The 27,473-nt window shown below is 39.4% G+C and overlaps 3 protein-coding genes across 4 annotated transcripts; 2 read left to right on the top strand and 1 right to left on the bottom strand.

Annotated features, from left to right (window-relative positions):
• The first annotated feature begins 450 nt into the window (after window positions 1–450).
• On the top strand, window positions 451–4,934 carry blzf1 (basic leucine zipper nuclear factor 1). The gene is made up of 7 exons (XM_066706357.1): window positions 451–543; window positions 1,575–1,655; window positions 1,877–2,319; window positions 2,582–2,781; window positions 2,912–3,040; window positions 3,440–3,659; window positions 3,919–4,934. The coding sequence occupies exons 2-7, from the start codon at window positions 1,631–1,633 to the stop codon at window positions 4,102–4,104; spliced, it is 1,203 nt and encodes a 400-aa protein (XP_066562454.1). The 5' UTR covers window positions 451–543; window positions 1,575–1,630; the 3' UTR covers window positions 4,105–4,934.
• A 442-nt stretch (window positions 4,935–5,376) lies between these two features.
• Window positions 5,377–11,859, bottom strand: ccdc181 (coiled-coil domain containing 181). 2 transcript variants are annotated; one of them, XM_066706354.1, is made up of 7 exons: window positions 11,585–11,859; window positions 10,141–10,265; window positions 8,581–9,531; window positions 8,199–8,345; window positions 7,805–7,837; window positions 7,165–7,322; window positions 5,377–6,358 (listed from the first exon to the last, which is right to left on the bottom strand). In XM_066706354.1, exons 2-7 carry the CDS (start codon window positions 10,246–10,248, stop codon window positions 6,187–6,189), a joined length of 1,569 nt encoding a protein of 522 aa, XP_066562451.1. In that variant the 5' UTR covers window positions 10,249–10,265; window positions 11,585–11,859; the 3' UTR covers window positions 5,377–6,186. The 2 variants fall into 2 exon arrangements, with proteins under 2 accessions (XP_066562451.1, XP_066562452.1); XM_066706355.1 differs by lacking the exon at window positions 7,805–7,837.
• Window positions 11,860–12,405: 546 nt separating this feature from the next.
• Window positions 12,406–18,534, top strand: cpox (coproporphyrinogen oxidase). The gene is made up of 7 exons (XM_066706356.1): window positions 12,406–13,066; window positions 13,681–13,824; window positions 14,085–14,195; window positions 14,548–14,689; window positions 16,303–16,521; window positions 17,328–17,432; window positions 17,719–18,534. Exons 1-7 carry the CDS (start codon window positions 12,538–12,540, stop codon window positions 17,804–17,806), a joined length of 1,338 nt encoding a protein of 445 aa, XP_066562453.1. The 5' UTR covers window positions 12,406–12,537; the 3' UTR covers window positions 17,807–18,534.
• The last annotated feature ends 8,939 nt before the right edge of the window (window positions 18,535–27,473 follow it).

Raw genomic sequence — 27,473 nt, forward strand, 5'->3', positions numbered from 1 at the left:
ATTATACGTCACGCCAGGTTTGCCTTGCTGTTTTGATAGATATGTAGGGAGGATAATTTGTGTCGAAATACATACATACATACAAATACATACATGAACATTTATTTATATGAGCTTATTATTGTATTTATTAATTTTGAAACATTGGACATTTTAGACTACAACTGTAAATGAGAAAAGACCACCACACCCTATAGGCGGCAATAAGCTAATTAAAGTAGATGTAAAATGAGGTCGCGTTCGTGTTGCGCAGATTTCCGCAGTTCTCCGATCCCATTGGCGGAGCCGCGCAGAAGCTGAAATCTGCGCAACACGAACGCGTCCTGTCTGCCAACGTGATCCGGCATCAGAGAGGAAACGAGAACGTGTCCCGCCCCGTCTACGCCATGTTGACCTTTCATCCAATCAAAAGCAAGATTATTGTGACGTTTGACGTACATGATTGGCTGTTGCGGGGGTCTAGGGCTTGTCACTCCACACACCGGAAACTCTGAACAATACGAAAAATGGCCGTGGCAGGAAAGTAGTACCAAGTGGTAAATGGTAAGTAACTATATCATTAAAATTAAAACTTTTGGTGTATAATTGTCATTATCAAATATTATCAAATTCTCAATAATATATATTAGCAGTTGTGTAGGCGTTAGCTATGTTTTAAGTATATATTGACATGGGGAGCTAAGAAAAGCAGTTTGTTGTGGTTGTCTCTAGCTAAAGGTAGACTTCACGATTTAAAATGTTTAATATTTCCCAAAGATAACCACGTGTTTGCTTCTGTTAATTAAATACTGTGATGTATCTGTTTTTATTGCTTACCAAGTAATTTATCTCGCATCCGTTAACAAACAAAGGGACGATACGATGCCAATAGAAACCCTTACCTAGTAATTTCAAAGAATGATTTAATGTTGAAAGGAATACACTGGAGGTGCGGGATAAGATTAACTAACTTAGTTAGTTTTGTTAATGAATGATTTGACTTTTTTTTTTTTTTTTTTTTTACTTAAAATCGAGAGATCACAATGGCACCCTACAATTTTCTCCTATGTATGTATGTATGTATGTATGTATGTATGTATGTATGTGTGTGTATATGTATATATTATTATTATTATTTTTGTCATTTAGCTGACGCTCATATCCAGGGGTGGGGGTGTTCAACTTTGACCATTGCTTGATTGTTTTCACTGACCACACGATTTTCTATCATAATGTATTTTTCTATCTCCATTCTTCTATCAGGGGTTTTGAAGGTTGTTGATAGTTAATAGTCTGAGGATTTTTCCCACAGCCAGTCTGGGTTTCTGATTAAACTGGCCCATGTGCTCAGACAAACTTGTACTCGCTTGCTTCAGAAGGCTTGTCACGTCTTTGTATCCCCACATTCTCACTGTAACATCTTGTCAATTCATTCTGTTCGTGCTAGACATCCACCATACCAATTCAAACCTGCATTGATTGTACTGTGGAACATTATACACATTTCATTTCCTCTTGTCATTACATATGTGCTCATATACTGTGTGTTAATAAAAATAATATGCATACATTTCTGATCTGTATATTGGTTGCAGGGCTGATAATGAAACAATTTTGAAACGTCTGTAAGAGCCTACTTCAAAGAATCAAAATGACGTCCATCATAGAAGTAAGAGGTAGGTAACATTCATGTATGTAGTATCTCTACAATACACTACTCAAATGTATTCTGTTTGAAAGTTGTGTTCATGTTTAAGAATTTGTGTTGTTCTCATGGGGCCACAGCTCCATGATGGGAACAGCAAAAATACACAAATAAAATAATATGCCATAGTAAGGTTTTAGGTCTCATCCATCAGTGAATTAAGTGATCACTGTTACTCTGTTCTCCCTCCAGCTCCACCCACGGTGTCTTTACGTGGTCCTGGAGATGGCATGGAAACGGACCAGCTGCCTGCCTCCCTGGAAGTCACCACTGAGCTTGCCACCAAAATCAGCCCCCCACCACTCAGCCCATGCACAAAACCCACTCCACCACACAACCCTGGGGTCCTCCACCTGGGCAAAGTTAACAAAGATTCCTGCACTGAGCTAGAGGCCATCCGCATTGTCGTCCCCAGAGCGGCCATCTCCCATTATGTGCCCACAAAGGGCTCCAAGCTATTGGACTCTGTGTCAGGTGGAGTGAAAGGGGAGCCCCTGCTGCAGCCCGAAGTTTCAGTGGATCCCAGAAAGGAGGCCCATGACTGGAGGGCTGCTCTGGACAAGCTGCAGAACTCCGAGAGGAGGCTGCTTCAAGACAAGGAGGGCCTCTCCAATCAGCTGCGGGTGCAGACTGAGGTGAGAGCGGCACAGAGTCTGAAGGTGGCAGAGAAGGATTGACAGTTCCTAAAATTATTGTTATTGTACATATTTTTCAGGAAAGTATTAGAGAATATGTGATTAAAAAAAAAATAGAAGTCAAAACAAATAATGGTAACCATACCATAATAATGTAAAACTTTGCATCCGTTGTGAAGGCCTGGGGCTGTGTTGAGGTGTGTAGCCAGGTTGCCACAGTGCACAGGGTAGGTGTGTGACAGTGGTGCCGTGCCGCACGCAGGTGAACCGGGAGCTGAAGAAGCTGCTGGTGGCGTCTGTGGGGGATGACCTGCAATATCACTTTGAGCGCCTGGCCCGGGAGAAGAACCAGCTCACCCTGGAGAACGAGACGCTGGGCCGCAGCCTGTCCCAGACCACCGAGCAGCTGGAGCGCATGACCATACAGTGTGATGTTTGGAGGAGCAAGTTCCTGGCCAGCAGGTCAGTTCTTGCCATTCTCAAAACGTATCTTTACCTTAAGAAGCAGCTTGAATGTGTTTACATTAGTGTTGTGGTGCAGAGTGATTTGAGTGCTGTGATTTGAACCAAGCCTGCTGGCTCTGTTCTTCAGGGTGATGGCAGAGGAACTCACCAATGCCAGAGTGTCTCTGCAGCGACAGGTGAGGGAAGCCCAGGGTGCCCTCCAGGACCTTCTCTGTGAGAGGGAAGAGTTCTCTCAGGATATGGTGCACACCCACAGGTAACTGTTCACTGGATTTTAGATCTCTCGCAAGAGTTCAAAAATTCAATACATCAGACCTTATTTACTGTTCATTGTACAATGTCTGTCCTTATATAACATATTTCAGCATGGTTGGTTCCATTTAAAAAGTTGTAAAAGTAGTAGTTGAAAATGGAAGTCAAGATTTCAACTCAGACATTAATATTTGAACGTTTTTAGTTACCTTTAGGTTTTGTTAATCAGAAATGATTCTGTACCCAGACTTATCAATTATCTGTGTACATCGGACTGTTAAAATCATATTTAAAAATCAAGACACTTCTCAAGGATGTTTAATCTTGAGAGATTGTCACAACCCCAGGCATATCTGTGTGAGCTGTTTTGTATTTTGTTTATTTTGTTTTTTATAATTGCCAGGTCTCTGGAGCAGCTCCTGGTCTCTCTGCAGTGGGGCAGACAGCAGACCTATTACCCAAGTGCTCAGCCACTCAGCACTGGAGAACTAGCATCAGCCAATCACAAGTTAGCAAAGGCAATCAATTCTCACCTTTTGGGAAATGTAGGTGCCAGCAGTGCCCAGAAGAGCTCTCCGGCCTCAGAAATTTGTAACACCCCAGCTGAAAAAATGGCAGAAAAGGTAGGTCTCCTAATGTTTTGAATGGTAATGTTAATGGGTTTCAGTACTTCTCACCCTCTATATATAAAAAGAAAAGAAGAAAAGCAACATTTACTGTCACTACATTAGCCTTTGAACCCCAGTATTAATCACAAACCCTGGACCCTTGAATGATCTTATTAGACTTATAAGTTTCTTCTTCCTCAGGCTGAAGCTTGATAACACTGGCATTTGACTTTGGTGTTAACTGTGTGACATTTTGTATGTATGTATTGTCTAGGTGCTGAGAATTCTGGATCCTGTGTCGGTTGCTGAAGATGCTTGTGACCATTCTCTTCCTGAATCGTCACCGACAACCTTTCTCTCCAGCAAGAAGAGCATTGGAAGATTTCATCCATACACCAGATATGAGAACATCACCTTCAACTGTTGTAACCACTGCAGTGGCGAGCTCATTGTGCTTTAAATCCTTATTTGTTTACTGTATTTGGTTTGGTTTAAGGTCATTCATATGTAAAAAGTGCACTATAGTCCATTCAAGTACCCAAAACATGAACTATAGACTCTTTCACCAGCATCCATAAGCGGTTAAGAATTTAACGGATAACCTAAAAGGAGCACAGTGCATTAAAACATGTATTTATATACTTAAACTTTTTAGAGAATGTATCTATCCGATAACCCCTTTCTGAGGATGGCATCTATTTCTCTGTGTACTTCACCTAAGAAAATAATGGATTTTCAGGTATTTTTTGTTAGTCTTATATCTGGTAAAATGAGCATGTGCTAAGGGCAGGTACAGCTGTGATAAAGTACTGAGAAAACACGTGCTCTGTTCAAACCTTGCCAGTTTTTAGCTGAGATCATGTTTAAGTTGTAAGGATTATGGAAGAAAAATTGGATTGTTAACTGGATAGTGTGACTGATATCAGAACATTTCTCAATGCTTTCAAGTCTGTGATAGTGGCCCAACTATCAATATGTCTTAAATACACATTTTAAAGGGTTGAATATGTATTACTTCTGCAAAGAGGAGGGTGATGGGGCCATTAATCCCAGAAAGTTCTATTTTCATATAGTATATGAACTTTGAGAATCTAGTATTCAAATTCCTCTGTTACAATGTTTCAAGTGCAATAAATGGACAGAATTGAGTATAGGTGCTAACTGCAATATATAACGCAGCTCGTGGCTGACTGGTTTGAGGAGGTGGAGTCTAATGTGTACTCCAAACGATGTTTTGAAAACGTATTACTGTGTAAATGGTACAATAAAATATTTATTTATAAAAAAAAATTAGTTTGTATTTATAGTGTATGTGTAAAAGTTTTAAGCCACATAATTTGACATTATTCTTGGATTATAGATGTTACACAGAAGGGATGTTAATTAAACGTGTTGATAATGTCAACTAAATCCATACATTACTGGCATAATAGGACTGGAGGACTAGTGAAATAAATGTTTTGTAATATCCATTTACTTCTGCAGTGAAAAGCTATTTATCCATGAATATGTGAGTCACTCTGTATCCTCCCTATATCTTCAGAAGTGACAGTCTGGTATCTGAACCTAAATAAGAATTCCAGTGTCTAAAGCTTTAGAAACATTGGGTCTGAATTGGTAGTTAACTCCAATGTACATAATTATGAATTTATCTGGAAATGTACTTCACACTGATACAGTGATCTTGAAGAGTGAATTCCTTTGTGATTAAAGCACTGGAAGATAGGTGGGGTGGGGGTGACAGACTTTAAATAAACAAGCAACAAACTTTAATGTCACTACAACAGTTAAAAAAAACTTAGTTTTTTATACATTTGACAAATTTCAAACAATCGTCTTACAATTATTTATTTCTCTTCAAAAAAATAAAATTTGCATCTTAAAATAAACTCAACACAAGTGCAGGAAACCTAGAACTAGCTTAATTAGATCCTCAATATTTTGTTTGTTTTAATTGTGTTGAAAACAGTATAAAGGTGCATGGGTTTCATTAAGTGTGAAGGTTCCCGAATGGCACTTATTCACTTGTGCAGGCCAGGGTGAAATGAGGCTATGGTGTTCCCCTGCCTTCTCTTGATAGCAATGATGGCTGGAGATCAGCTCTCTCATTTGCATTTAAATCAGTTGAAATGGTTCCCCAGAACACAATCATTTGTAAATTTGATTAAATACTACTGATCATTATAGTAGAAAACTGGATTTTAGTACACTACATTAAACTTACTGACACTACTTCATAGCAACTCTCATGGTTGAGTCTGGAAATATAGTGATAAGCTGAATACATGAACTCTGTTAGGTTCATATTCAGTTCCATACAAGTTACTGGACTTTACACCATACTCACTGCACTCTGGTGAAATTCTGAGAATCAATATGCATGATAAGACCACGGATATGGAAAAACAAAAACATACAAAATGGCGAGGGGGTATACAGCTCCTCTATTCACCTCCTCTGCTTCTCTCCAGCTGGCTTTCCCAGAGTCTGTTCAGACATGAGCCCACGTACTGAGGCTTCACTGCTGGACGACCAGGATGGCTCAAAAGCGATACCCATAGTTGTCTACGAAGCGGAAGGATTTGGCCTCGCTGATGGTGCACAGCAGGTCCTGCATACGCCGCGCTTGCCTGGCGTCCATCACCAGCCGGCGGGAGCGCTCCTTGGCCGCCAGCCTCTCTGCTTGCTTCTCTGCTCTCTTCCGCTTCAGCCAGCTGTCATTAAAGAAGGATTATTGTCTGGGATTGCCAAGAAAAACAGGCCCTGGCAAAATAGTCCAGATTTCTGTGGCAAAGGCTACAGGTGTCCCTGTCATTAGTGTAAGGATAATTTACATAGTAAATTCTTCATCTGCCAATATGATAAGCCACCTGGAAAGTCATCCTTTTGAACTAATAACATTATATCTAAAGGTTCTTTGCCCTAAAGACAACTCTTATAATGTAATCCTAATGTTAATGTTTTCAATGCATGATATATCAGACAAAACTGCCATGGATACTCTATTGTCTGTGGTCCCCAAGCCTGGTCCTGGAGGACCTGTGTGTCTTTTTCCCCATTCCAACTATGCCCTTAATTGAACTAATGATGGTCTTATTCCAACCTTGTTGGGTGTTTTCAGCTCTAAAACATGCACAGCACATTCAGGTAGGTAGCTGTCAACAGAGTTGGACTGAAAACAGTGGTCTATGTTATTCTATGATACCCTGGTGAATGGATTGTAGAGGGAAATGCACATACACATGTAGTTTGTATATATTTGCTCATCATATATTCAGGCAATGTGGCCATTACCTTGATTGTAAGTGATCCTCCTCAGAGGTGAGCTGTGTTATAATATTGTATGAAAAACCCAGTGCATACCCAGGTTTGAGGTATGCCTTTCCAAACAGGAGTGAAGCAGAATGTGATGTGGGATTAAATAATTCATCAGGAAATAGAAGTGACAGGAGGTGCAGCATATGACAAAAGCAACTTCAAAGCAGCTATTTGGAGACTCGCATTTCAAAGGAGGACTTACAGTTTGTAGGCCCTTTCACATTCCTCCCTGCCGTGTATGTAGTAACTGCTTTCTTCTTCCAGCCTTTTCATTTCTTCCATCTGTCTGTCTTTCTGTTGCTGCTCGTGTTTTCTCTTTAGCCAGAGTTTGAAAGCCTCCTGTGGGTCGGGGTATTCTTGCTGCGGTAGATAATCATAATTGTTTTAAATCTACAAAAAATACTTTTATCTGTATAATTACCATTTTTAGAAAAAATAGTATCTATTAGAGAAACGAATCATTTTTTATTATTCAAGACCAAATAGAGCTGCTACTACAATGAGGAACACCCCTCATATCTTATGTGGTCACATCTGGCCTGCTGAGACAAGGCTTGCTCTCACTTGAGCAGATAAGATGTTGGCGATTCTCCACCCTTCTCTCAGAGACTCAAGACAGTTGTGAAACAGTCCCACTGTTTTGCTTGGATGCAGCACATCTTCCCAAGGCAAACCTGACACATCGTTCAGGTGTTATTTCTAAAAGTGAGATCACATTTGCTCAAAATGACATCCACCTCTACCCAGCATTTCTAAAATTGTGGAATATTGTTGCACCCAGGTAAAACACCCATTTCTCGGTTTAATCACAGAATTCGTAGATATTTTTCTATTGTACTGACCCTTTCAATTTCCTGGATGCCTACTTCAGTTGCCTAGTCAGGAGAAGGAGGGAAAGTGAGATGTACAAGACAACATACTGTTCACAGTAAAGATTACACATAATTACCATGATCATCTTGGTATTTTACTTTATAGTGTACGTAAACATTAAGAAAAATAAGTCATACATGTTCTGTGCCCTCAGCAGCTGAGTGGGTTAGAATAAATAATATCATATTTGCAGTTGAATAATTAAACAGTTACCATTCAGCCCTCCATCGACAGGGGAATGGAAATTTCCTCTGCTCGCTGGCCTGAGTGATTACAGACAGCCATGGCAGCCTGACAACCCGACTCAGGTGCATTAAAGAAACGGGGCTGGTTTAGTATTTCTCTACCAGCGTCTCGGTTTACCTTGTTGTTCATTCTTTCCATCTCCTTGGCTCTGTAGATTCTCTTCTGCTGCTGCAACTGCTCCCTTTTCCTCATCAACCAGGCCCGGAAGGCCATCTCATTCTCCTGCCTTTTCTCTTCATCGTCTTTCCTTTTCTTAGCTTCTTCCTGAAACACAAATTAGGATTGATACCAAACAAATTTCTTATCGCCACTAGTTGCTGAATACGGGCACCTTCTGTACCTTAAAAACAATGTGTGGCACCAATTTTTATTAAGGAAACCCCACTGTTGATAGAGTACAATATATCTAGATAATATAGATATAAATAATCCACATCCCAATATATTTTCATGAACTACAGAAACAAGATTTAATTTGTTTATCCATAAGGAAACCTACCTCTCTCCTCAGTCTCTCCCTCCTCTGCTCAAGTTTCAAGCGCAGTTCCTTCTCTTCAAGAGAGAGGGTGTAGGTGCTATGTCTAGGGTGGGTGTTGGCCGACTGCACCCTGCGTGTAGATACCCTCTTTCTTGTGTTCCTCTGTGCGTGGCTGGCAGAGTTGGGACGGATTCTGGGGACCGAAGGGGGTTTGGGGACATGGACGTATTCGACCCCTGAGGAGGGAGCAGCAGAATTCAGCCTGGGGGAGGAGCTGTTGCCCTTACCATGAACCGGGCAGAGTTCACTGTGGCGTGAGGAGGAGCGGGTTGAAACCTGCTGCTTCTTCTCAGCCTCACCATGAGCACATGCCAATGCTGGAAGCAGACCACGGCTTTCCACCTCCCGTATGCTCACCAGGTCGAACTTCCCATCTTTTTCGATGAGCACCTTGCCCTCCTTTGCCTTGATTTGAGTTCCCTCTTGCTGCTCTGAGATTTGCATTTCAGACATTCGACCTGAGATGTCTCCCTCCGCATCCTTCTCTCCTTCATAATCAAGAGGGGGGACAACGAGGTCCACCAGTTTGTCTTTAAACTTGAGTCTGCGTTCCCTGTTCTCATCCACTGGTTCCTCGTCCTCCAGCTGCCGGTTGGCCAGTTGGATCTTCTCCATTATGTATTTCTTGGCCTCTTCATCCAGCTCGTCCTCGTCCCCGCCTTCTTCTGGCCTGATCAGCTGGTAGGAGGTGTCGCTGTCCGTGTCTGACAAGCCTTCTGAAGGCTCCACAGGGGAGTGTGGCCTCTCTTCCGCACTGGCTCCAACGCTGGGGTTTTCAGTTGCAGGCCTTCCCACCCTTTCTTCTTCATTTTTATCTTGTTTTGATTCGGAAATCTCTTTTTTAAAGTTGACATCCTCCTCCTCAAGCTCTTTGTCAATTTGGGCTTCAAACTCATCTTCATCCACTGGGTCCTGGAATGGAGTTCATTGTATAGTAAATAGTAATTCTGAAATTTTATAATTCAAATTTTATTCCATGAATATACTACAAGACAATTATTCAGTTTGCGTTTCTTGTAAACACTGAATTTTCATGTTTTATTTGATGGTCACAGATTGTATAACACATCATATAAAAAATAACACGGATTGTACAACACAGATCATATAAACAACAACACGGATTGTATTACACAGATCATATAAACAACAGCACAGATTGTATAACATAAATAACCATGGCATACATCCAGACATTGGTTGCTAAAGGAAGTGCACATCATATGAGCTGTACTGCAGAAGCTTGGTATGGTGGAAACTATATGTCAACCATACCAAACATAAAACATAAGTTGTGACATTACCAAGGTAGCTTAGTTTTAGATATCTATTAACTTGAATTTCCTACTTTCTACTGGTCGATTTTTATTGACTGCTAGATTTATTACGGTGATGCCTTTATGAGAAAAAACATCCAAACAGTTTGCATTGATCTCTGCAGCATAGATGCTAATATACTGTTGTTGTTTATTTTGGTTGAATGAAAAGTGATCTAATAATATATAAAATCTATTTCTGCACCTCATTTTCACTCTTCCCCTCTTCGTTAATCAGCCAGTCTAGGTCTTTCTCAAAGTCATCTTCATACTCTTCCTGCATTTTGCTGCCAGGCTCATTCTTCTCATTCATTCTTCACTTCAAGGAAACTACCACAGAGCAGAAAGAAGACTTGTCAATTGACTGCTGAATTGTTGAGATGGTCATGTGCTCCGTTGGACACACATAATCTAGATACTAGAAAATGTAGGAGGAACAGAAGTCCCGTTTTCAAGTAGCCTTGTTAAAGCAACAGGACTCTACTCTCAAGAGACTACTGTACATCTGCGCTCCTCTGTACACTTAATCTTCTTACATTTCAGCTTAATCTCAGGGAGCTCCTGTGCTGTCAGCCTCAATCAGTCAGTGTGTTAATGATCCTTGCAGAAGTGCCTTGAAAGGTAACACTTGAATTGCAACACACATTTGAATTGTAATGCAAATGACCAAAAGGTGTCTACATTGCTTTTGGACTTATCAATGCAATGTGTTTGTAGATGGCAGGAGGAAAACTGTCTTACTACTGCAGATAAGATTGAGTTTAGCCATGATTTACTATTCATTAAAATAAAAATTCCTTCAAAGCTGGCAGTAAACCCTATAAAGTAGATTCACTGAGCTTTCATAGACCAGTGTTTGGTGTGTCTAAGGTGCGGAAGGTGTGCATAGTCTTGACAGATGGACAAGGTGTGCCACCTAACATTGAATTTCCCTTTACAATAAATACATTGGTTGCCTGATGATAAACACCAAACAATACAGTAGCCTACAGATACATGCCTGCACTTGTACCATTGCTATTAATTAGTGTAGCTTTATGTTGTCCCAGTCAATACTGACTGACATGTTTAATGGCGCCTCTCAATGTAATGCTCTAAAAAATATAAGCCTATGTATTTTACAACAGTTATTGCGTAGTGCTGTTTATTATTACAAACAGTGAACCTGTGGTAAAAGTTTCACACTTAATAAAATGTTAATTGTACTGCCCTGGATTAAATACAAGGTGTTGAAATAAATTGTCCTGTGCAGGCACAACACTATAAACAGAAAACTGTAAACCTTTTAAACATACACCTAAAAAATAAACATCCCACAAAGCAAAAATGAAACAAATGCAAATATAGGCCCACTTACTACCTAATTGTTAGACTAGAGGATTAACACTCATATACAACGTGTATTGGATATCTTTTTTAATGTATTATATTGACATTTTAGAAACACGTAAGGGGTTTATGAATATCACCTGGACTGGATATCTAGTCAGCATCGATATGAATTATTATTTTAATAAACTGACACCTGTTATTTCAGGATGCAAATTAGGCTACGTGTCCTTCCTGTAGCTGTGTGGATTTCATTTGCAGGTATTAACAGTCAATGTCAAATGCCTGAAGAATAAGAAAGAGATAACACTGGTACTTACGTGTGTGTGTGATCAAATAGCAATTCCTTTAAAATAAATCAGAATCTGGGTCGCAGTGTAGCAATATGCAGGGAAATCTGCCCCCCCCCTGCTTAGAGCATCTCACTGGTAGTAAGTGTGTTGGTTTTGCTCTTGGTTCCTGATTCCTTTTTACTATATAAAGAATAAATATGTCCTATGTGCTCCTTGATTTCCGTAATTTCCATCAGATGGCCTATGGCTGATCCAGTGCACTGTGTCTGTGCTCAGTCCTGCCAGGCTGTGGATGGGTTTAGCTGTTGTTGCCATAGAGAGTAAAACATGCCAGGCTCAGCAGCTCGCACATGCGCAGAATGACTGTCCTCATGCTCAGTGTGTACAAAGTAGCTTGAGCGGTCAGAAGGGGTAACAATGTGGCTTTGTTGCGTGGGCTTTTTCATGCAACAAACTGCTAGGCTTACTCTAATTAACAACAACATATTGATTATTCAGATGTTAGCTTTATTTAGTCAGCTAGATCCTGCATAAAATTCGCTATACAACAAGCCTGCAATAACGAGGTGATTAAATCATTATTTTGTAGAATTGTGTAAAATGTTACTTATATTTGCATAATTTCCCAAATTATAATAAATATATATATATATATATATATACACACACAGGCAAATACAAATAAAACATTAGTTTAAGGCAGTTGCTACACTGTAGGACAAGTACGCACAGCGCACGCCCCTTGTGTTGCGCACTGCCTTCTGGGATTGTAGTTCAAGTGTTCAGCACAACTATCTTGCGAAATGGAAAAGGGGGCTCTAAAGACACAGTTTCCCAAGATGCTTTGCAGTTTAACACTTCAGGTGGGATAGCTACGCTGCAAGCAGAGAGCCGGGGCGTTACAGGGAGACTCCTCGCCGTGTGCGCTGTGTCTGTTTTGTAAGTTGTGATCTGTGTTCACGTTTTTAAAGGCACTTGAGATGTCTGTCATACTTTTGCTTGGGGTGAGCAGGACCGGTCGCGCCTCGGCCAGACATGTATTGCCTTGTTGGGGAAGAAGGGCTTTGAATGCAAACGTCAGTCGGGCTCTTTTGAACGAAACAAGGTTAGTTTCGCCGAGTGGCAGTCCGTCTGGTACAAACTCAACTGTGAGGTTCATGCACCCCGTCGCCGGAGACAAGACCGCGGCAGGGGGTCGCTACCGGAGGCGCCTGCTTGTAGGTGCGTGTGCCGCGGCGGTAGCGGGGCTTTTCGCCGGGCTCAGTCACTTTCAGCGGGCTGAGATGAAGTCCAGACCCGATTCAGATGACGGGGGAGATGACATCCTGCAGAAGTGCAAAAGTTTCATGTCCGCCCCAGTGACAGACGTCAGGGTCTTGCAGAAGAATAAGGAGGCGATGAGCACGAAGATGGAGCTGCTGATCATGGAAACGCAGGCGGAGTTCTGCAGGGCGCTGGCTGAGGTGGACGGGGGCACTTTCCAGGTGGACCGATGGGACAGAAAGGAAGGTAAGTTGTGGCACAGGATCCTTACTGTACATCTCACTTCCTGATCTGCCACAAAGTGAATAGGCTACGTGCCATTTCTCATGTTCACAACAAACATCCAAACGCATGCGGTCACACCATTTAAAACATGGATTAAGGCAATCAAACAGTGTTCAACAATGCACTTATTATTCTTGTATTGTTGTGTACGTGTAATGCCCATTATGACCACTACGATTATGAAAGAGTTCCTCCAGAATTAAAATGCATTCACCTGTTAACATCTAAACGGTGGTATATTGGACTTGGGTATGCTTTTAATGCATACTTTTTGAAGCTTCATTTACTTCTTTCAAATAGCATTTTTTCAAATATTTTATAGTATTTTCTCCCATAATGTTTATTTTAATAAACCCTTAGTTTTTTTTTTAACTTTCTGATGTACAATAACGCTTTTTTTGACCAACTAGGATTTGATTTATTCATTAAAAGGAGAACAATCTTAATAATAGGACTGTAGCTTTTGACAGTGTGGTTGCACCCTGTCTCAGCAGGATAATCCAATGCTGTAGAAGTCTTTAGGAATCAAGGATCGGTGCTGAAGTAATGCACTCTCAGGTTTCTGCTCTTCCCAGGTGGTGGTGGCGTGAGCTGTGTGATGCAGGACAGCAAGGTGTTCGAGAAGGCCGGGGTCAATGTGTCCGTCGTGTTCGGACACCTCACAGAGGAAGCGGCCAAGCAGATGACGAGCCGGGGCAAGAAGCTCAAAGGAAAAGATGGTAACTCCGGCCTAAAGATGATGCAGAACACTGCAGTCCCTCCTAACTAACATGATGCCTCCACAAAAGTATTTGTATCTGAAGTAATATTTTGTTGAAGAACAGTGTACTGCAATCCCATTGGTTTTTCATGTCCGTTGGTGCATGTATGTATGTGTAAAGTTTGCATGGCATAAACTATGAAAGCGGGCAGTAACCAGTTACACTGTTTTCAATCCGTGATATTCTCCTTGTGGTCTGTATTTGGCATCATATTGCAGGAAAGCTGCCATTCTGTGCCATGGGAGTCAGCTCGGTGATCCATCCCAAGAACCCCCACATTCCCACCGTACACTTCAACTACAGATACTTTGAAATAGAAGAGGCTGACGGTACGTATCTATAGGGATTTCCAGGCATAATGTCTTCTAACTTTGTTTTTTGTTCTGTTTTTTTTCTTGTTACTTTGCTTTTTTATTTTATTGTATTGTCTGTTGTTTCTGCTTACATTGTTTCCTGCCATGCTGCATAACCCTTCCAGCAAAATTGAAAAGCTCCTGTTGGAACAACAGACTTAAAAAGTTCAAAATTATTGAAAACTTATTTCTGAGAAGTGATGATAAATGGTGGTTCTTTAAAGTATGATGTCATAACTTTGTTATGGATGGATGAATACATGTATGTGTGTAGGTATGTATATTTTGGGTAATCTGTTGATATATTATTTTGTTTCTTTACCTGCAGGCTCCAAGCAGTGGTGGTTTGGAGGGGGCACTGACCTGACCCCTGTATACATAGACAAGGCAGACGCTGCACATTTTCATGGTGTCCTGAAGGAGGCCTGTGATAAACATAACCCAAAGCACTACCCAGACTTCAAGAAATGGTATGAAACCGGACATCTGACTTAGACCTGACATGTTTTGTCCTCAGATCCAAATCATGTAAGGGGCAGTCTTTACCAGTTATGAAAAGTAATAAACATGTATATATTTCTTCTTCTTAGATAGGATCTTCATATATCTGATAACATACTTACTTACTGATAATCAGTAAGTATGTTAACTTAGTACTACAGTTAAGAGTTACCAGTTGAAAATATGTGATTAAAAGCACAGGTTTAAAGTGTAAAATGACTTGCACTGCCTCTGACTCTCAGAACAACGTAGATGACTGTTCTGTAATAGCTTGATGTTGTAACCTGGCAGTTCTCCATCTGTTCAGGAAATGTGTGTTTCAAAACAGTAAGCGGGGGTGGAGGTGTGCAAAAAAGAGCTTCCGCATGTGAAACTGGATCCAGTCAATGCAAATTTGAGGCAAATTTGGCAAAAGAAAAAAATAACAGGTTTAAGTTTGACTGTTTCATTTGGCCTGAAACTGCACTGGGCATTGTCTTCACCACTCTGCATATCCACAGCTTAATGGAGCTGCCTAACGTCTGTGATTCAGCACTCTTGAAATGGTGTAGGTTGTGATCCTACTCAGTGTAGGATCAGCGGAGTGATTGCCGGATATTAAACGTGGGACTGAATTGTGCTTCTGATATTCGTCATTACGTAGTTGGGCAGATAAGAGGTCCGTTAGCCTGTCCATTGCGAGAGCTGATAGTGCCAGGTGGTCTCGCTGGGTGGTGCCTGGTAACGAGCTGATAAAACTCGGCAGTAAGTGTTCTTTGGAAGATAACTGTTCTTCCCGTGGGCAGTAATTTGGCTTGGGTTTTCTAATCCAGAATTATCAATTGTCTGTTTTTGGGTGGTTTTGCAGTGTCATCCTATCGGTTAAAATTAAAGACTTTTGAAGAGCTTTTGAATGTTCTCAGGCTGAAGCTGCTGTGAGGAACATGGAGACCATTTCTGTTTAAAGGAGGCCCATTCCCTGTGGCACTTATCTTTTGCTGACTGAACTATTGATTCCTTAGCCTAATAAAACCCTTTCATTGAACCATCTTCTTGATGAAACCTTTTTAAAAAAGAAATACGTAGTGTTTGCACATTTAGTTGAGCTTTTTCAATAAGATATCTGGAATTTAACCAGTTGAATACATACAGGATTAAAAATGCTTGATGCAATATACTTACCACTTGTCTGAGCAACAACACTTGACACCTGATTAATAGTTGTTTAGATGTGATTAAGATAGAAACAGTATATTAACCAAGTAGAAGGCAGTCTGAGCAGGTTTGTTTACTCAGGGTCTTGGCATCTACACACTTAAAGCGGGGTATGTCTAGTTAGTATGTCATTCAATCCTCCACACCTAGAGGAAATAGTAATTTTTTCCCCAAGTGATTTGTTGCCTCTCTCAGGAGTAAAATATGGAAGGATTCATAAGTTTCACATGTTTGAATGCACTTTGTGTTCTATTTAATCAAATTCTCAAAATACTTAAACTCTTTAAAAAGGTTTAAACAAATAAATAGGTAAATCTTATACCTAAATAAAAACATTGACACTTCAAAGTTGAATTTTAGAAACCCATCCTCCCTCTCTTTATCTCAGGTGTGACAAATATTTCTTCATCCGGCACAGAGGAGAGACCAGGGGCATCGGGGGCATTTTTTTTGACGACCTGGTCTCTCCCTCTCAAGAGGAGGTATTTGCCTTTGTGAAAAGCTGTGCCAAGACTGTGGTGCCCTGCTACCTGCCCATCGTGAAGAAACACCTGCACGACTCTGTCACTCCCGAGGAGAAGAGCTGGCAGCAGGTGCGGCGGGGCAGGTGAGTGGCTCCGACCATCGTCTCGGAGAGATGGCTTTTACCAGAAGTGTGCTGCTAATTAAATGCAAAACTCTTTTATATTGTTGTCTGAGCCATGAGTTTGAATAATGGAGCCCCCTGGTTCATTCTATGGAAAGACTTTCCTCCGTGTAGATATTTATGCACCGGCACAATTCACTCTGCACACATTTGTACAAGTAAATAAACTCATCTACTTGCGTGAGGAATAAATGTCTGGCGGATGCTGGTTTGCAAACTGGTACTAAAGCCTGTAAAATGAAACTGACAATCCCACCCATAAATTCACTCCTCTTTTTGTCATTTTATGCCACTGAGTGAATGATGGTTTATCTCTCCAAAAGATCCAGAGATCAGCCTCATTGTGTGTGATCCTATTAAATTCACAGACAGTGGTTTGCATCTTCCTGTGTCTGTTTATTTGAAAAGCAGAAATAGATAATATAGTATTTATAACGGCCATGGAAATTAGTTATTTCTCCACATTCAAACTTTTTTAATTTCCCCTTTTTAGTTTTGATTTGAGTTTTAATTGATTTTGAGTTTTATCCACGAATTCTGCTCTTTGCTTAAAATGATTACAGCCTGGACATTTTTCATTCAAAGCTAATGGTTTTCCAGATGGCAGACTTTACAATTGCTTTTCTGGCATTTGCAGCTTTGAGTGGCCTGGCTACGTTTGTTCAATTAACTAAAGGGCATTGAGTATTTGAGTGATAAAGAGGAAATGCTATATACATGATTAATTTGTTGACTGATAGTTTCTACTACTACTGTTTCCCCCCCAGGTATGTGGAGTTTAACTTGGTCTATGATCGGGGAGTCAAGTTTGGTCTAGCAACCCCGGGGTCCAGAATAGAGAGCATCCTCATGTCTCTACCACTAACTGCCAGGTGAGAATATATCCGTCTGTATGTATAGAAAGTCCTGTACTATATATAGCTCTGTAAGTTTTGTACTTGGTACACCCTGTGGCCAGTACTTATTTTTTTGTATTTCAAATGGAGCTTGCGCTCTAAACAAGCTGTGCCTGCTTGGGCAGTGGTGGGGGCCTGGTCTGAGAGTGACCTCCTGTAACCGTGCCCCACGTGTGTTTCTGTGCCAGAGCCACCGTTCCAGAAGCCTTCAAATGTCTGCCTCTGTGCTCACCAGAACGTTCTCTTCCTCTTTCCTCTGCAGATGGGAGTATATGCATGAACCTGCTAAGGGCTCCAAAGAAGCAGAAATGCTCGAAGTGCTGAAGAATCCAAAGGAATGGGTTAACTGACCTAAATGATCCCATAGTGCCAGTGCACCTCAGCTTGCTGAGTGTCATTTTGTCTGGATATTTCCAAAGCAGTTTTGTCATTGCATTCATTTTGTAAGTGCATAGAGAGCATTTCCTCCAGGACAGTATGAGTACTAGAGCTGACACGGGCTAAGGAATTTGAATAGCTAAGCACTTCTTTATATTGCACTGAGTGGGGCGGTACAGGTGATTTCTTCCCATCACTAAGGTGTGGGGCAGATAGAAAACACTTGCTGTTACCATCTAAAATGTTACACAGGAATTCAATAGAATATACAATGTACACAATTTGTATACAATATATGTAATTAAATGGGAATTTAAACTTGGATTACTATGGACAAAGCCAGATTCTTTAACTTTGATCTGCCGGCTGTTTTCAAAATAGGTTTTGTTTTCCTGGGTAAATTGAGATTTACTTAATTTTAAGATTTTTCTTAAAGGATAAATGTATGTAAAACTTTTCTATCCTCTTAGATCGCCTATGAATTTTGTGCTTTAAAACAAAGTGCCAGATAATTTCCTGTTACTGTGAAATGGTGTATCGTTTTGTTGCAACTTGCAAGTGTAAACACATTCATATCATTCTTGGGGCGCCTTTTCTGGAGTTTTGTGAAAATGTCCTGATTTTTTTAAACATTATTAATTGAATTTTAATTGAATAGATTAATGTAAATAAAAGATGAAGATGACTTTGGGACTTTTAACACCATTTGTGGACACTATTCTTTCCTGTAAGGAATATTATGGATTTTTCTTCCTTACAGCTGTGCAACTGCTCAGGGGCTCCTGGTATATTTGTTTTTAATGAATGTGGGAAATGGGTTGTGTTTTATGAAATCATTTGAGATTACATATTTGTTCATGCGTCTTTTTTAATTAAGCAGATAAAAAGCTTTTTTTTTAGAAATTAATTGTTATAGTGTTTTGGACATTGAAATATTGTTATAAGAATTCATGTTCAAATTATCTTTTTTTCATTGTTTATTATTATAAATTGAGTGACTATAAGAATATTAAGGAAATTTGTAATTCAATAGATTTGCTAAGTGTAAAAGTTATTTTTCAGTTAACCGAACATACAAAAAATTGCAGAACAGTTGTAAAATAGTGCTTATTTTTGGATTTCTTGGAGGAACAGCAATACAGTGCAGGAATGATGACATAGAAAAAGTATCTTATTCTGTGTTAAGCAGGGCTCAGAAGGTTGCTTTAATGAAAAGGCATCTGCCCAAGCTACAATACTAGGTATTACAATTCGGCTATCTGTCCTTCCCCACAGTGTTTCTTCCCCAGAAGCATTAAAATTGATATAGGGCATGTAATTATTGAACTGGCAAATTACAAAGGAAAATTAGGAAATTATTCAACAGTGTAAGAATTCTAATGTCCACTGGATCACAATGAATCATTTAGATGTTCATTATATAATGGTAATACAATAATCTAGATCAGTGGTTCCCAAACCTGTCCTGGAAGAGCCCCTACCCTGTGGGTTTTTGTTCCAACCGAGCTTTACTTAATTTACTTAATTTAACCCTTAATGTAAGCAATTTGATTACATTTGACTCTTAAATTGTGTAACTGTTAAAAAGGTGATTCCTTAATATTATCCTTATACAATTGTATAATTAAATCCCCTACTGTTAAAAATAATTAAAAGGCCCTGATTTAGGAAATTATTAGTTTAATTAATTAATAAAGTCAGTATATGGGAATAATTGAAATAATCAAATATGCATTAAAAGCTTGGTTAATATGCAAGTCTAACATTAAATTGGCTACTAAATCAATTTAACTAATGAGTAGATATGTCAAACCCTTTGGTACAATTCCACATCACCACTTCTGTGACCTCCTGGACGATTCTCAGAAACAACAGGAAGGTTTGTTATCACTATAGCCATGTTTACCTCATCCCCTAAGTGTCAAGGCAAGGGAAATCAAATGTTATGAGAACTGAGTGTCTCTGCTACAGACGTCTCAAGACACAGAATGAAAGGCAGATACACACAGGCCCTGTATGAACCAAAATTAATTATGGATAAGTTCAATATAGTTGCTAATCAATACTAGAATTTCTAACAACATATTCTGAAAACCCTTTGGTTTTCTCTACTGACTGCTCTTAGTTGGTTTTGGGGGCTATCCATCCTGCCGTAGTCAGCAGTGCTGGGCAGCTGGGTTAGGTAACAAGCAAATAAATTTTAAAGCTCCTCTCTTGAGTCACAAAGCACAATTGATCATACACTGCAGAATGGGTAAAGTACCCACTTTTTACTTATGACAAGATTACATCTCATAAAGCTTTTACACTACATTGACTTACTGTGTGTTCTTGGAAGTTGTTTTATTACCACCTGGGCCCTACTATGTCTCCAGGAAATGGTATTGGGGGAACAATTTGTACATTTAGTAGAACGCCTGGCCTTATTTACTGCATTCACCAACAGAAGGGCAATGACTATAAAAGACTGGTTAGGGTATTCCTGGTAATACTCACCTGTGGCTTTTATGTTTCCATGCTCTCTTCATGATCTTTTCAATTATAGATCATACACATTTGCATCATATTTCCTCCTTAAGCAGTAATTGTGATTGGTGAATTGTCACATTTTGGTTTAACAGAAATTGTATGAGAGTATTATTATTGTTTAAATTGACTTGTATTACATTTCAGAATTTAAATAAGGAATTAGCCTCTTGATATCATGAATCATGATATTTATATTTAGTCTGATATTTAGGGTTTCTTTTCAGAGTTTTTGTCTTTTCAAAGTGCAGGTAAATATTTGGCTCTTATTATTAATTAGTACATTAAAAATACTGTTTAAAATGTATTGTACAAATTAACCTCACCATACAGTGAGGGAAAAAAGTATTTGATCCCCTGCTGATTTTGTACGTTTGCCCACTGACAAAGAAATGATCAGTCTATAATTTTAATGGTAGGTGTATTTTAACAGTGAGAGACAGAATAACGCATTTCAAAAAAGTTATAAATTGATTTGCATGTTAATGAGGGAAATAAGACAAATAAAAGGATCACTACCATCTATTAAAAATATGGGTATGTTCGTAAGGATTGTGTGTTTAAAAAAATGATTTTACCCTGACTGTTAACAAGTACTTCTGTTCCTCCCTGGTTTGATCCCTATTTGTTACCAAGAAAATTAGAATAATCTTGACCTTTTGTATGTCCTTTTATTTTATTTTCATTAACGACATGTGTTTAAATAGTGAGACATTGCTATCTCTTTTAAATAATCATACTCCTAGTGATAGTCATACATTTTTCTGTTTATTGTTCAATATTGTTTAAACTCTTGGACCGTGCCATTGTTGCAAAGTATGTAGTAACTGTGGATTATGAACAACTCAAAATATGATGCCAATGGGTGGCTTCTGATTTACAGGTTAGGGAGAGAAGTGTGCATGTTCTGTATCGAGCATGATAAAGAAAAGGCATTTACTGCCAGATTTCTTTCTGAAAAAACATTTGCATTGAAATAGTCTTGAACACTTTTAACAATACTCAACTGGTTGTGTCAGCAAAAATGACAATGTAGACATGCAGGCAAATTTCCCTGAAGGGTGATGCAGACTGTTGCACCCTTATTTAGCTCATCTTCGTGCAACCTACCATCACCTTGGACACCACAAATTCCCCTTTCGCCTTGACTTCTATTTCAGCATCAACAGGACACTTATAAAAGAAGAACGCCCCCAAAAGGCACTTTGTATTCCAGTAACATTGCTCACGGGGTCTATCAAGCGGCACACAATTAACAGAGATGGATGAAGACTCTGTAATGTCTTTCTTACTAAGCTCTCTTCCCACCACCTTCAGCCAGGGCTCCAGAGACCTGACCTCCCGCTTCCTGCAGCTCTGTCTCAGAGTCCAGAGGGACACCTGTGAGCAGTTCCAGCAACTCGACGGCAAGCAGTTTAAACTGGACTGCTGGAAACGGGCAGAAGTTAAGTGTTCCTTCTTAGCATAGACATTCATAGGAGTAGTATTTAGTGATCGCAGTAGTATTGGTTATAATTCAGGTATACAGCTCTTGAAAAAATTAAGAGATTTAAATTTTTTCCAGAGCTGTACATCTGACATTAACTGCTCTACTGGTCTTGGCTAGCTTTAGAAACAGATATGGAGTACTTTTCCTTACTAATCAGTGTATAGACTATAGCATAATAGCATTGTTCTTATGATGATGATGACAACGATGAACAAATAATTCCTAATTCACATGATACATAGCCTGCTTAATAATATCTGTTGCTGGGTTTGCACTGATGATGTTTTTCAGAATGATTCCCATAGAAATACAAATCTGAAAATTGTATTTTTCGCACTACGGCAGCTGTATGAAGCGGGCAGGATCACCACAGCACACAAACACAGTCAGTACTCTCAGGCTGCTACAAGTAGTAGTAGTAGTTATTAGCAGGATTATGAATCACATTTAAAGCATGATAAAAAAAAATTACATTCATATTTTTCATTCTTAAATATATTAGTGCTAGTATAGTGTTACATTTGACTAGTTTCCCAATATCTTTATTATTTCCCTGTCTTTCATTGAGCCAGGAAAAATATCCATTGCAGAATACACAGATGAGTTTGTCCATGAGCAAATACTGCTGATTATAATTATCACTGCCTAATTTAGTTAATTAAATGAAGTTGTTGCATTTACAAACTGCTCAGGGTTGTAGCATGAAATTCCCCAAATTACTTTTTCAGAGATCTTTAGTCAGGGTGAATAAGACTAAACTAATTATCAACATTTTTGGATAGAAGTAATTATCCCAGATCAGGGGCAGTCAAAGTCAATGTAATTTATTTAAATAATGCTTAAACAAAGTACAGTGGGTGTGTTTAAATGCCACACTTTCAGTCGATGAGAGCAGTGGATGGATGGTTTATTAATTCAGTGTTTATACACACAGTAAAATCTGTGAGCTTTTTCAAGCTCAGTCAAAGCTGCCTTCACATGATATGGCATTAAGCTACAATAAGACAGCAATATTAGTTGAAGTGACAGAAATGTGCTGACTGATCTATTTTTATCCTTTTATCGGTGTTTTGTCCCTTTACCTTTATCATTGCCTTGTTTCCACTTTCATTTTTGACTTCTTTAACAGTAAAGCAGTTTCTTAGATCTACACTTTATGTCATCATCTGTTGTACCACTTGGTTTCCTCCAGGTTCTGAGCAGGGCTGGTTTGGGGGAGTCATAGATATGAGCCCCTCCCTATCTGGTCTTGGAGGATGTGATGCATTTTCACCAGACTCTGAAAGATGCCTGTGACGAGCATGATCTCAGCTACTACCCGCGCTTTAAGAAGTGGTAAGAAAATCTTCTGTTTTGCAATGCAGACAATTCAGGAGCTCACAGATGCAGCAGTGTAGAGAGGTATCATAAGCGTGTTTGGGGGGGGCAAGAAAAAATGCCCTTTTACATGATAGCTTTGGACACATCTGGCTAACATCAGCTGTTTATGTGTCCAAGTTGAAGAGTTAAAAGCATTTCAACACGGGTACTCTCGGTCTCTGGGACAGGTGTGACGAGCACTTCCTCATCAGACACAGAGGGGAGACTCGAGGCGTTTTGGGGGATCTTCTTCGACAATCTGGATTTCAGGTCAGAGAAGACCTTCGGCTTCGTGCAGCAGTGTGCCGACACCATCCTGCCTGCCTACCTGCCCGTCCTGAAGACACACCTGCACGACCCCTACACTGAGCAGCAGGACTCCTGGCAGCAGCTCAGATATGGCAGGTAGCACTCTGTCTGTCTGACTGTGAAGAGTTTCATGAAAGCACACCATTGCAACGTGTTTTTTATTTTATCAGTCTCTTGGAATAAGTAATACCATGATCTTTTCTTTGCAGATACATTGAATTAAATCTGTTGTAAGATGGGTGAGTACACTGAGATCTTAAAGTATTCTGGGTATTTCCTGTATTCCTAGCCCGGGGGGGAAATCAAGCTAGAGACTGAGGTTCATGAAGAGAGAAATGTATTTCTAAAAATAAAAACACAGGACTCAGGAGCTCTCAACATCCAACACTGAGAAAAAGTAGAGTAGAACCATGATTCCCAGATAGACCTAAAAGAGGAGCGGATCTGGTTCCAATTACACCATTTCAAATGAATAAAAACAAAAATGTATTTATAGGTGGTACAAAGTAAATGCAAATGATGAATGATAAAAGCAAGACATTCACGAGTCGCTCATCTCACATAGAAACTGATTCATGTTTATCTGAACAGAAACCAAGGGAGTAGACCACATCAAAACCTTCAGCTACCACAAATATCTAGGCACAAGCCTGCGGTCTATGTGCCGGTGCGGCCCGTGGTGAGCTGTGTTCTGTGTGGGTTGCAGATGGGCCTACACATCAGAGCCTGACCCTGGCAGTGCGGAGGCGGGGCTGGTGTCCGTTCTGCGCTGCCCTCGGGACTGGCTGTGAACCTCTGCTGACTCCCCTTCCCCATGCTGGGCTCTGTGCTACTGACCTCTCCTGGGGAAAAGAGCTTTATACCAACAAGCACAAAGCATGGTCCACACAAGGCATCAGGTGATCAGATGACAGGGCCTGTCATTCCACAGAGCTGTTACCATGATAAGATCATAAATAATGCAGAAATACAAGTACACAATCGGGCTCTGTAATTGACTGACTTTGAAGCGATCGTGTGTGTAATTTACAATCTCTGCGTAATGCATTGACAGTTATAATTATACGGTGTGTAACCTTCAACCTTTTCCATTAGTGTTTTTGTTTCCTATCATGTAATCTTTTCCATTTGACTGTTTCTCCAAGGAGGCATACTTACTAATAAAACGTGACAAGTGATAAAACATGAAAAGTTGGGCTCTAAATTATTAAGTTAATAGATTTGTATAAGTATCTGCAAATCTGTGGAAAAATAAATGCAGTGGCTGGAATCTACTATGAGATTCGTGATATTTTGGTCAGCCTATATTTCTTAAATTGTTGTTGCAATGATATAATTGAAGAAAGCGAATTTACTATTTTCTTCACCTTAAATGAAATGCCTTTGGTTTCCATTTAATTTTAAAGGTTAAAGTGGGGTTCTCTTCATTTAGGGGCACAAATATTGCATGTACAATTTAGTTTTCTGTTCGTATGGATCTGTCTCCTGAATAAATATTTTACGCGGTCAACTAACCAAAACTAGTAAATGCCAAATGTTCAGTACAGTAAACCCCAGGTCAATTCTATCTCTGGCCACTAGATGGCAGTTGTAATCTATATGATTGATCTTTGGGGGGTATTTCCATACTGCTTTTTATTGTGCACTTTATAATGCTAATTTATTAAAGAAATGATACATTCTAAACAACTTTAATTTAATGTATTCTGTTTTGATTGTAAATAATATGAATGCTTTAAAAACAGAAAACTCAATTTGATGTCTGTAAATTCAATTTAGTTTAAACTGTTTCCTCAAACGTTTGATCTTTAGTATGATGATGATTGTGACTTTGAATGTGTTACAATCCTCAGTATTTCTGCTGAAGATCTCAGGCTTTCAATATAAACACTTGTCTTGTTGCCAGTAATGTTAATGGTTAATGATAATGTTCCTTGTGACTCGGAGCCGTATGACAACATGACTGCTGTGTCACGCCTGTGCTGAAACTGATATCCTAAAGGAGTGAGGGCTGGCCACTGTGGTGTCACACCCTGCAGGTTTTGAAGTGATTGTTTTTAGAAATCCCTTGGGCAGAGGGTACAGGTTAATTTAAGATTCAGTGTCAACTGTGGAAAGATAAAGAGTTAAATTACTTCTGACTTCCCGCCTACATGTGGGTTAACTATCAGGTTAATTTAAACTGTAAATTAACTATCAGGTTAATTTAAACAGACCAATCTAATCTGTGGTAGAAAAAACTAATTGGGTGGGCTAGGTTTATTTATTTATTTATTTATTTTAATGAAAAGGCAAGAAAAACCTAAGCAAAACCAGAAAGTTTTTTGTTTGTTTCGTTTGTTCATTTTATAGTTTTTATTTTTTTATTTTAGTTAGTTCTTTGATAAAGAGACTTAGATCTGTTGGTTTAAATCAAAAACACGGCTCATTGCACAAAAATCTAACTTGAGTCTGTATGGCTACAAAAGACTACAGCTGAGAAACATTGGACCAGGGTTGGTTTCTTTTCCAATGGTGAGAGTTTACTGCTAGCTGCAAAAATGAAAAGACAACACTAGATTATCATATTTGATTTGTAAAGTCATAATGAATATATTCTCATGAAACATAGTCTATTACATTCTCAGTAGTATAGTGAATTTGTCATTTTCCTCCAAGAGCTTAAAAAGACCAGACGTTTTACTCTGTATCATATTAGGCCCTTGTATATTTCCAGGGACTGCCAAGGATTGAACAGTCATATCTGAGCAAACAGCCAATGGCAGAATGGTTGCTTGGTGTGTTCATGCACAGAGCTGTGTTTGTGTGACTGCGGTCCTGTGGAGATGTCATTGCTGATGTACTCTGATGCCCATTGCCTCGGAGCGGCCTGCTAACATGAGTGTGCTTGTTAAATGCACAGGCAGTATCGTACTCTTAAGAATATACTTAGGAGATTGCTTCAACTGAGGTTAAGATTCGAATGGACTATGTAACACACCTTGTGACAATCGTGATTTGTATACACATTAATTATATTTAACTCTTGTTTTATCACAGTGCAAGGTGTGTTAGCAGAAGATATCACCTCATATTGGATGACTGAAAAACTTGAATTTCACCCACGGCATGTCTAATGTGATGACATTCTGTGGTGCAGAAGTGTTAAGCAATGCCTACATCTATATTTGACTTGCATGCAAAATATATTTATCAGGTAACACTTTTAATTATGGCCACAGGTTCCTGATTTCTGACTGAATACCAATGAAGAGAAGCCCTGCATATCTCAAATTCAGGAGAGCATATAACATATAATGGAACATATAATGTTGATCTGTCGATCGCCACCTATATAGCCAGATTAATGTAATTATTGAATGATTAGCCAATTATTTTGAAGTCTTACCATTTAATAATTATTTTTTTTTGGGGGGGGGGCGTGGGGGCAGTCTGAAATGAAAAGGGTTAAATACTTTTTTAATTTATGCATTTCATGTAATAGACTATGGGACAAAATCTAATGAGAGAATTCAATGTAACTGGCTGAGGTTTTTATATATATAATCCCCTTCTGTTGAAAAATCAATTAGGATAGCTCAGAGATCACAGAGTAGTGGGGTTGAGATGGACTGAATGGGCATTCAAATAAATACACACACACACACACACACACACACACACATATCACATACACATACATGGAGACAGAAAGAGAAATGTAATTAATTTATTTCCTAATTTGCATTAACATCTTGCTCACTGCTTTGATAATCCAGAGGGTGTATCATGTTGAGGTATATTGCTCTTTTCATGACTCAGATTTCATTAAAAAGCATTACTCTAAATTACAATTAATTACTGGACCTGACCACGTTAATCTCATATTGAGTGGGCATTAATTAGGGAAGAAATCATGACTTTAATTAGTGGATAAGTGCACTGAAATGATATAATATCGGCAAGGGGTTATCAGA

This window comes from Amia ocellicauda, chromosome 6, assembly GCF_036373705.1.
Source record: "Amia ocellicauda isolate fAmiCal2 chromosome 6, fAmiCal2.hap1, whole genome shotgun sequence".
Lineage (NCBI taxonomy): Eukaryota > Metazoa > Chordata > Actinopteri > Amiiformes > Amiidae > Amia > Amia ocellicauda.

Bases quoted from the DNA above. Each gene is read 5' to 3' on its own strand.
- blzf1 (XM_066706357.1), top strand. From the start codon at position 1,631: ATGACGTCCATCATAGAAGTAAGAG. The intron at 1,656-1,876 runs GTAGGTAACATT...TTCTCCCTCCAG, and splicing joins GTCCATCATAGAAGTAAGAG to CTCCACCCACGGTGTCTTTA. The intron at 2,320-2,581 runs GTGAGAGCGGCA...TGCCGCACGCAG, and splicing joins AGCTGCGGGTGCAGACTGAG to GTGAACCGGGAGCTGAAGAA.
- cpox (XM_066706356.1), top strand. From the start codon at position 12,538: ATGTCTGTCATACTTTTGCTTGGGGTGAGCAGGACCGGTCGCGCCTCG. The intron at 14,196-14,547 runs GTACGTATCTAT...CTTTACCTGCAG, and splicing joins TGAAATAGAAGAGGCTGACG to GCTCCAAGCAGTGGTGGTTT. The intron at 14,690-16,302 runs GTATGAAACCGG...TCTTTATCTCAG, and splicing joins TACCCAGACTTCAAGAAATG to GTGTGACAAATATTTCTTCA.
- ccdc181 (XM_066706354.1), bottom strand. From the start codon at position 10,248: ATGAATGAGAAGAATGAGCCTGGCAGCAAAATGCAGGAAGAGTATGAA. The intron at 8,346-8,580 runs GTAGGTTTCCTT...TTTGTGTTTCAG, and splicing joins GGGAGAGACTGAGGAGAGAG to GAAGAAGCTAAGAAAAGGAA. The intron at 7,838-8,198 runs GTAAACCGAGAC...TCTCCTGACTAG, and splicing joins TGGAAAGAATGAACAACAAG to GCAACTGAAGTAGGCATCCA.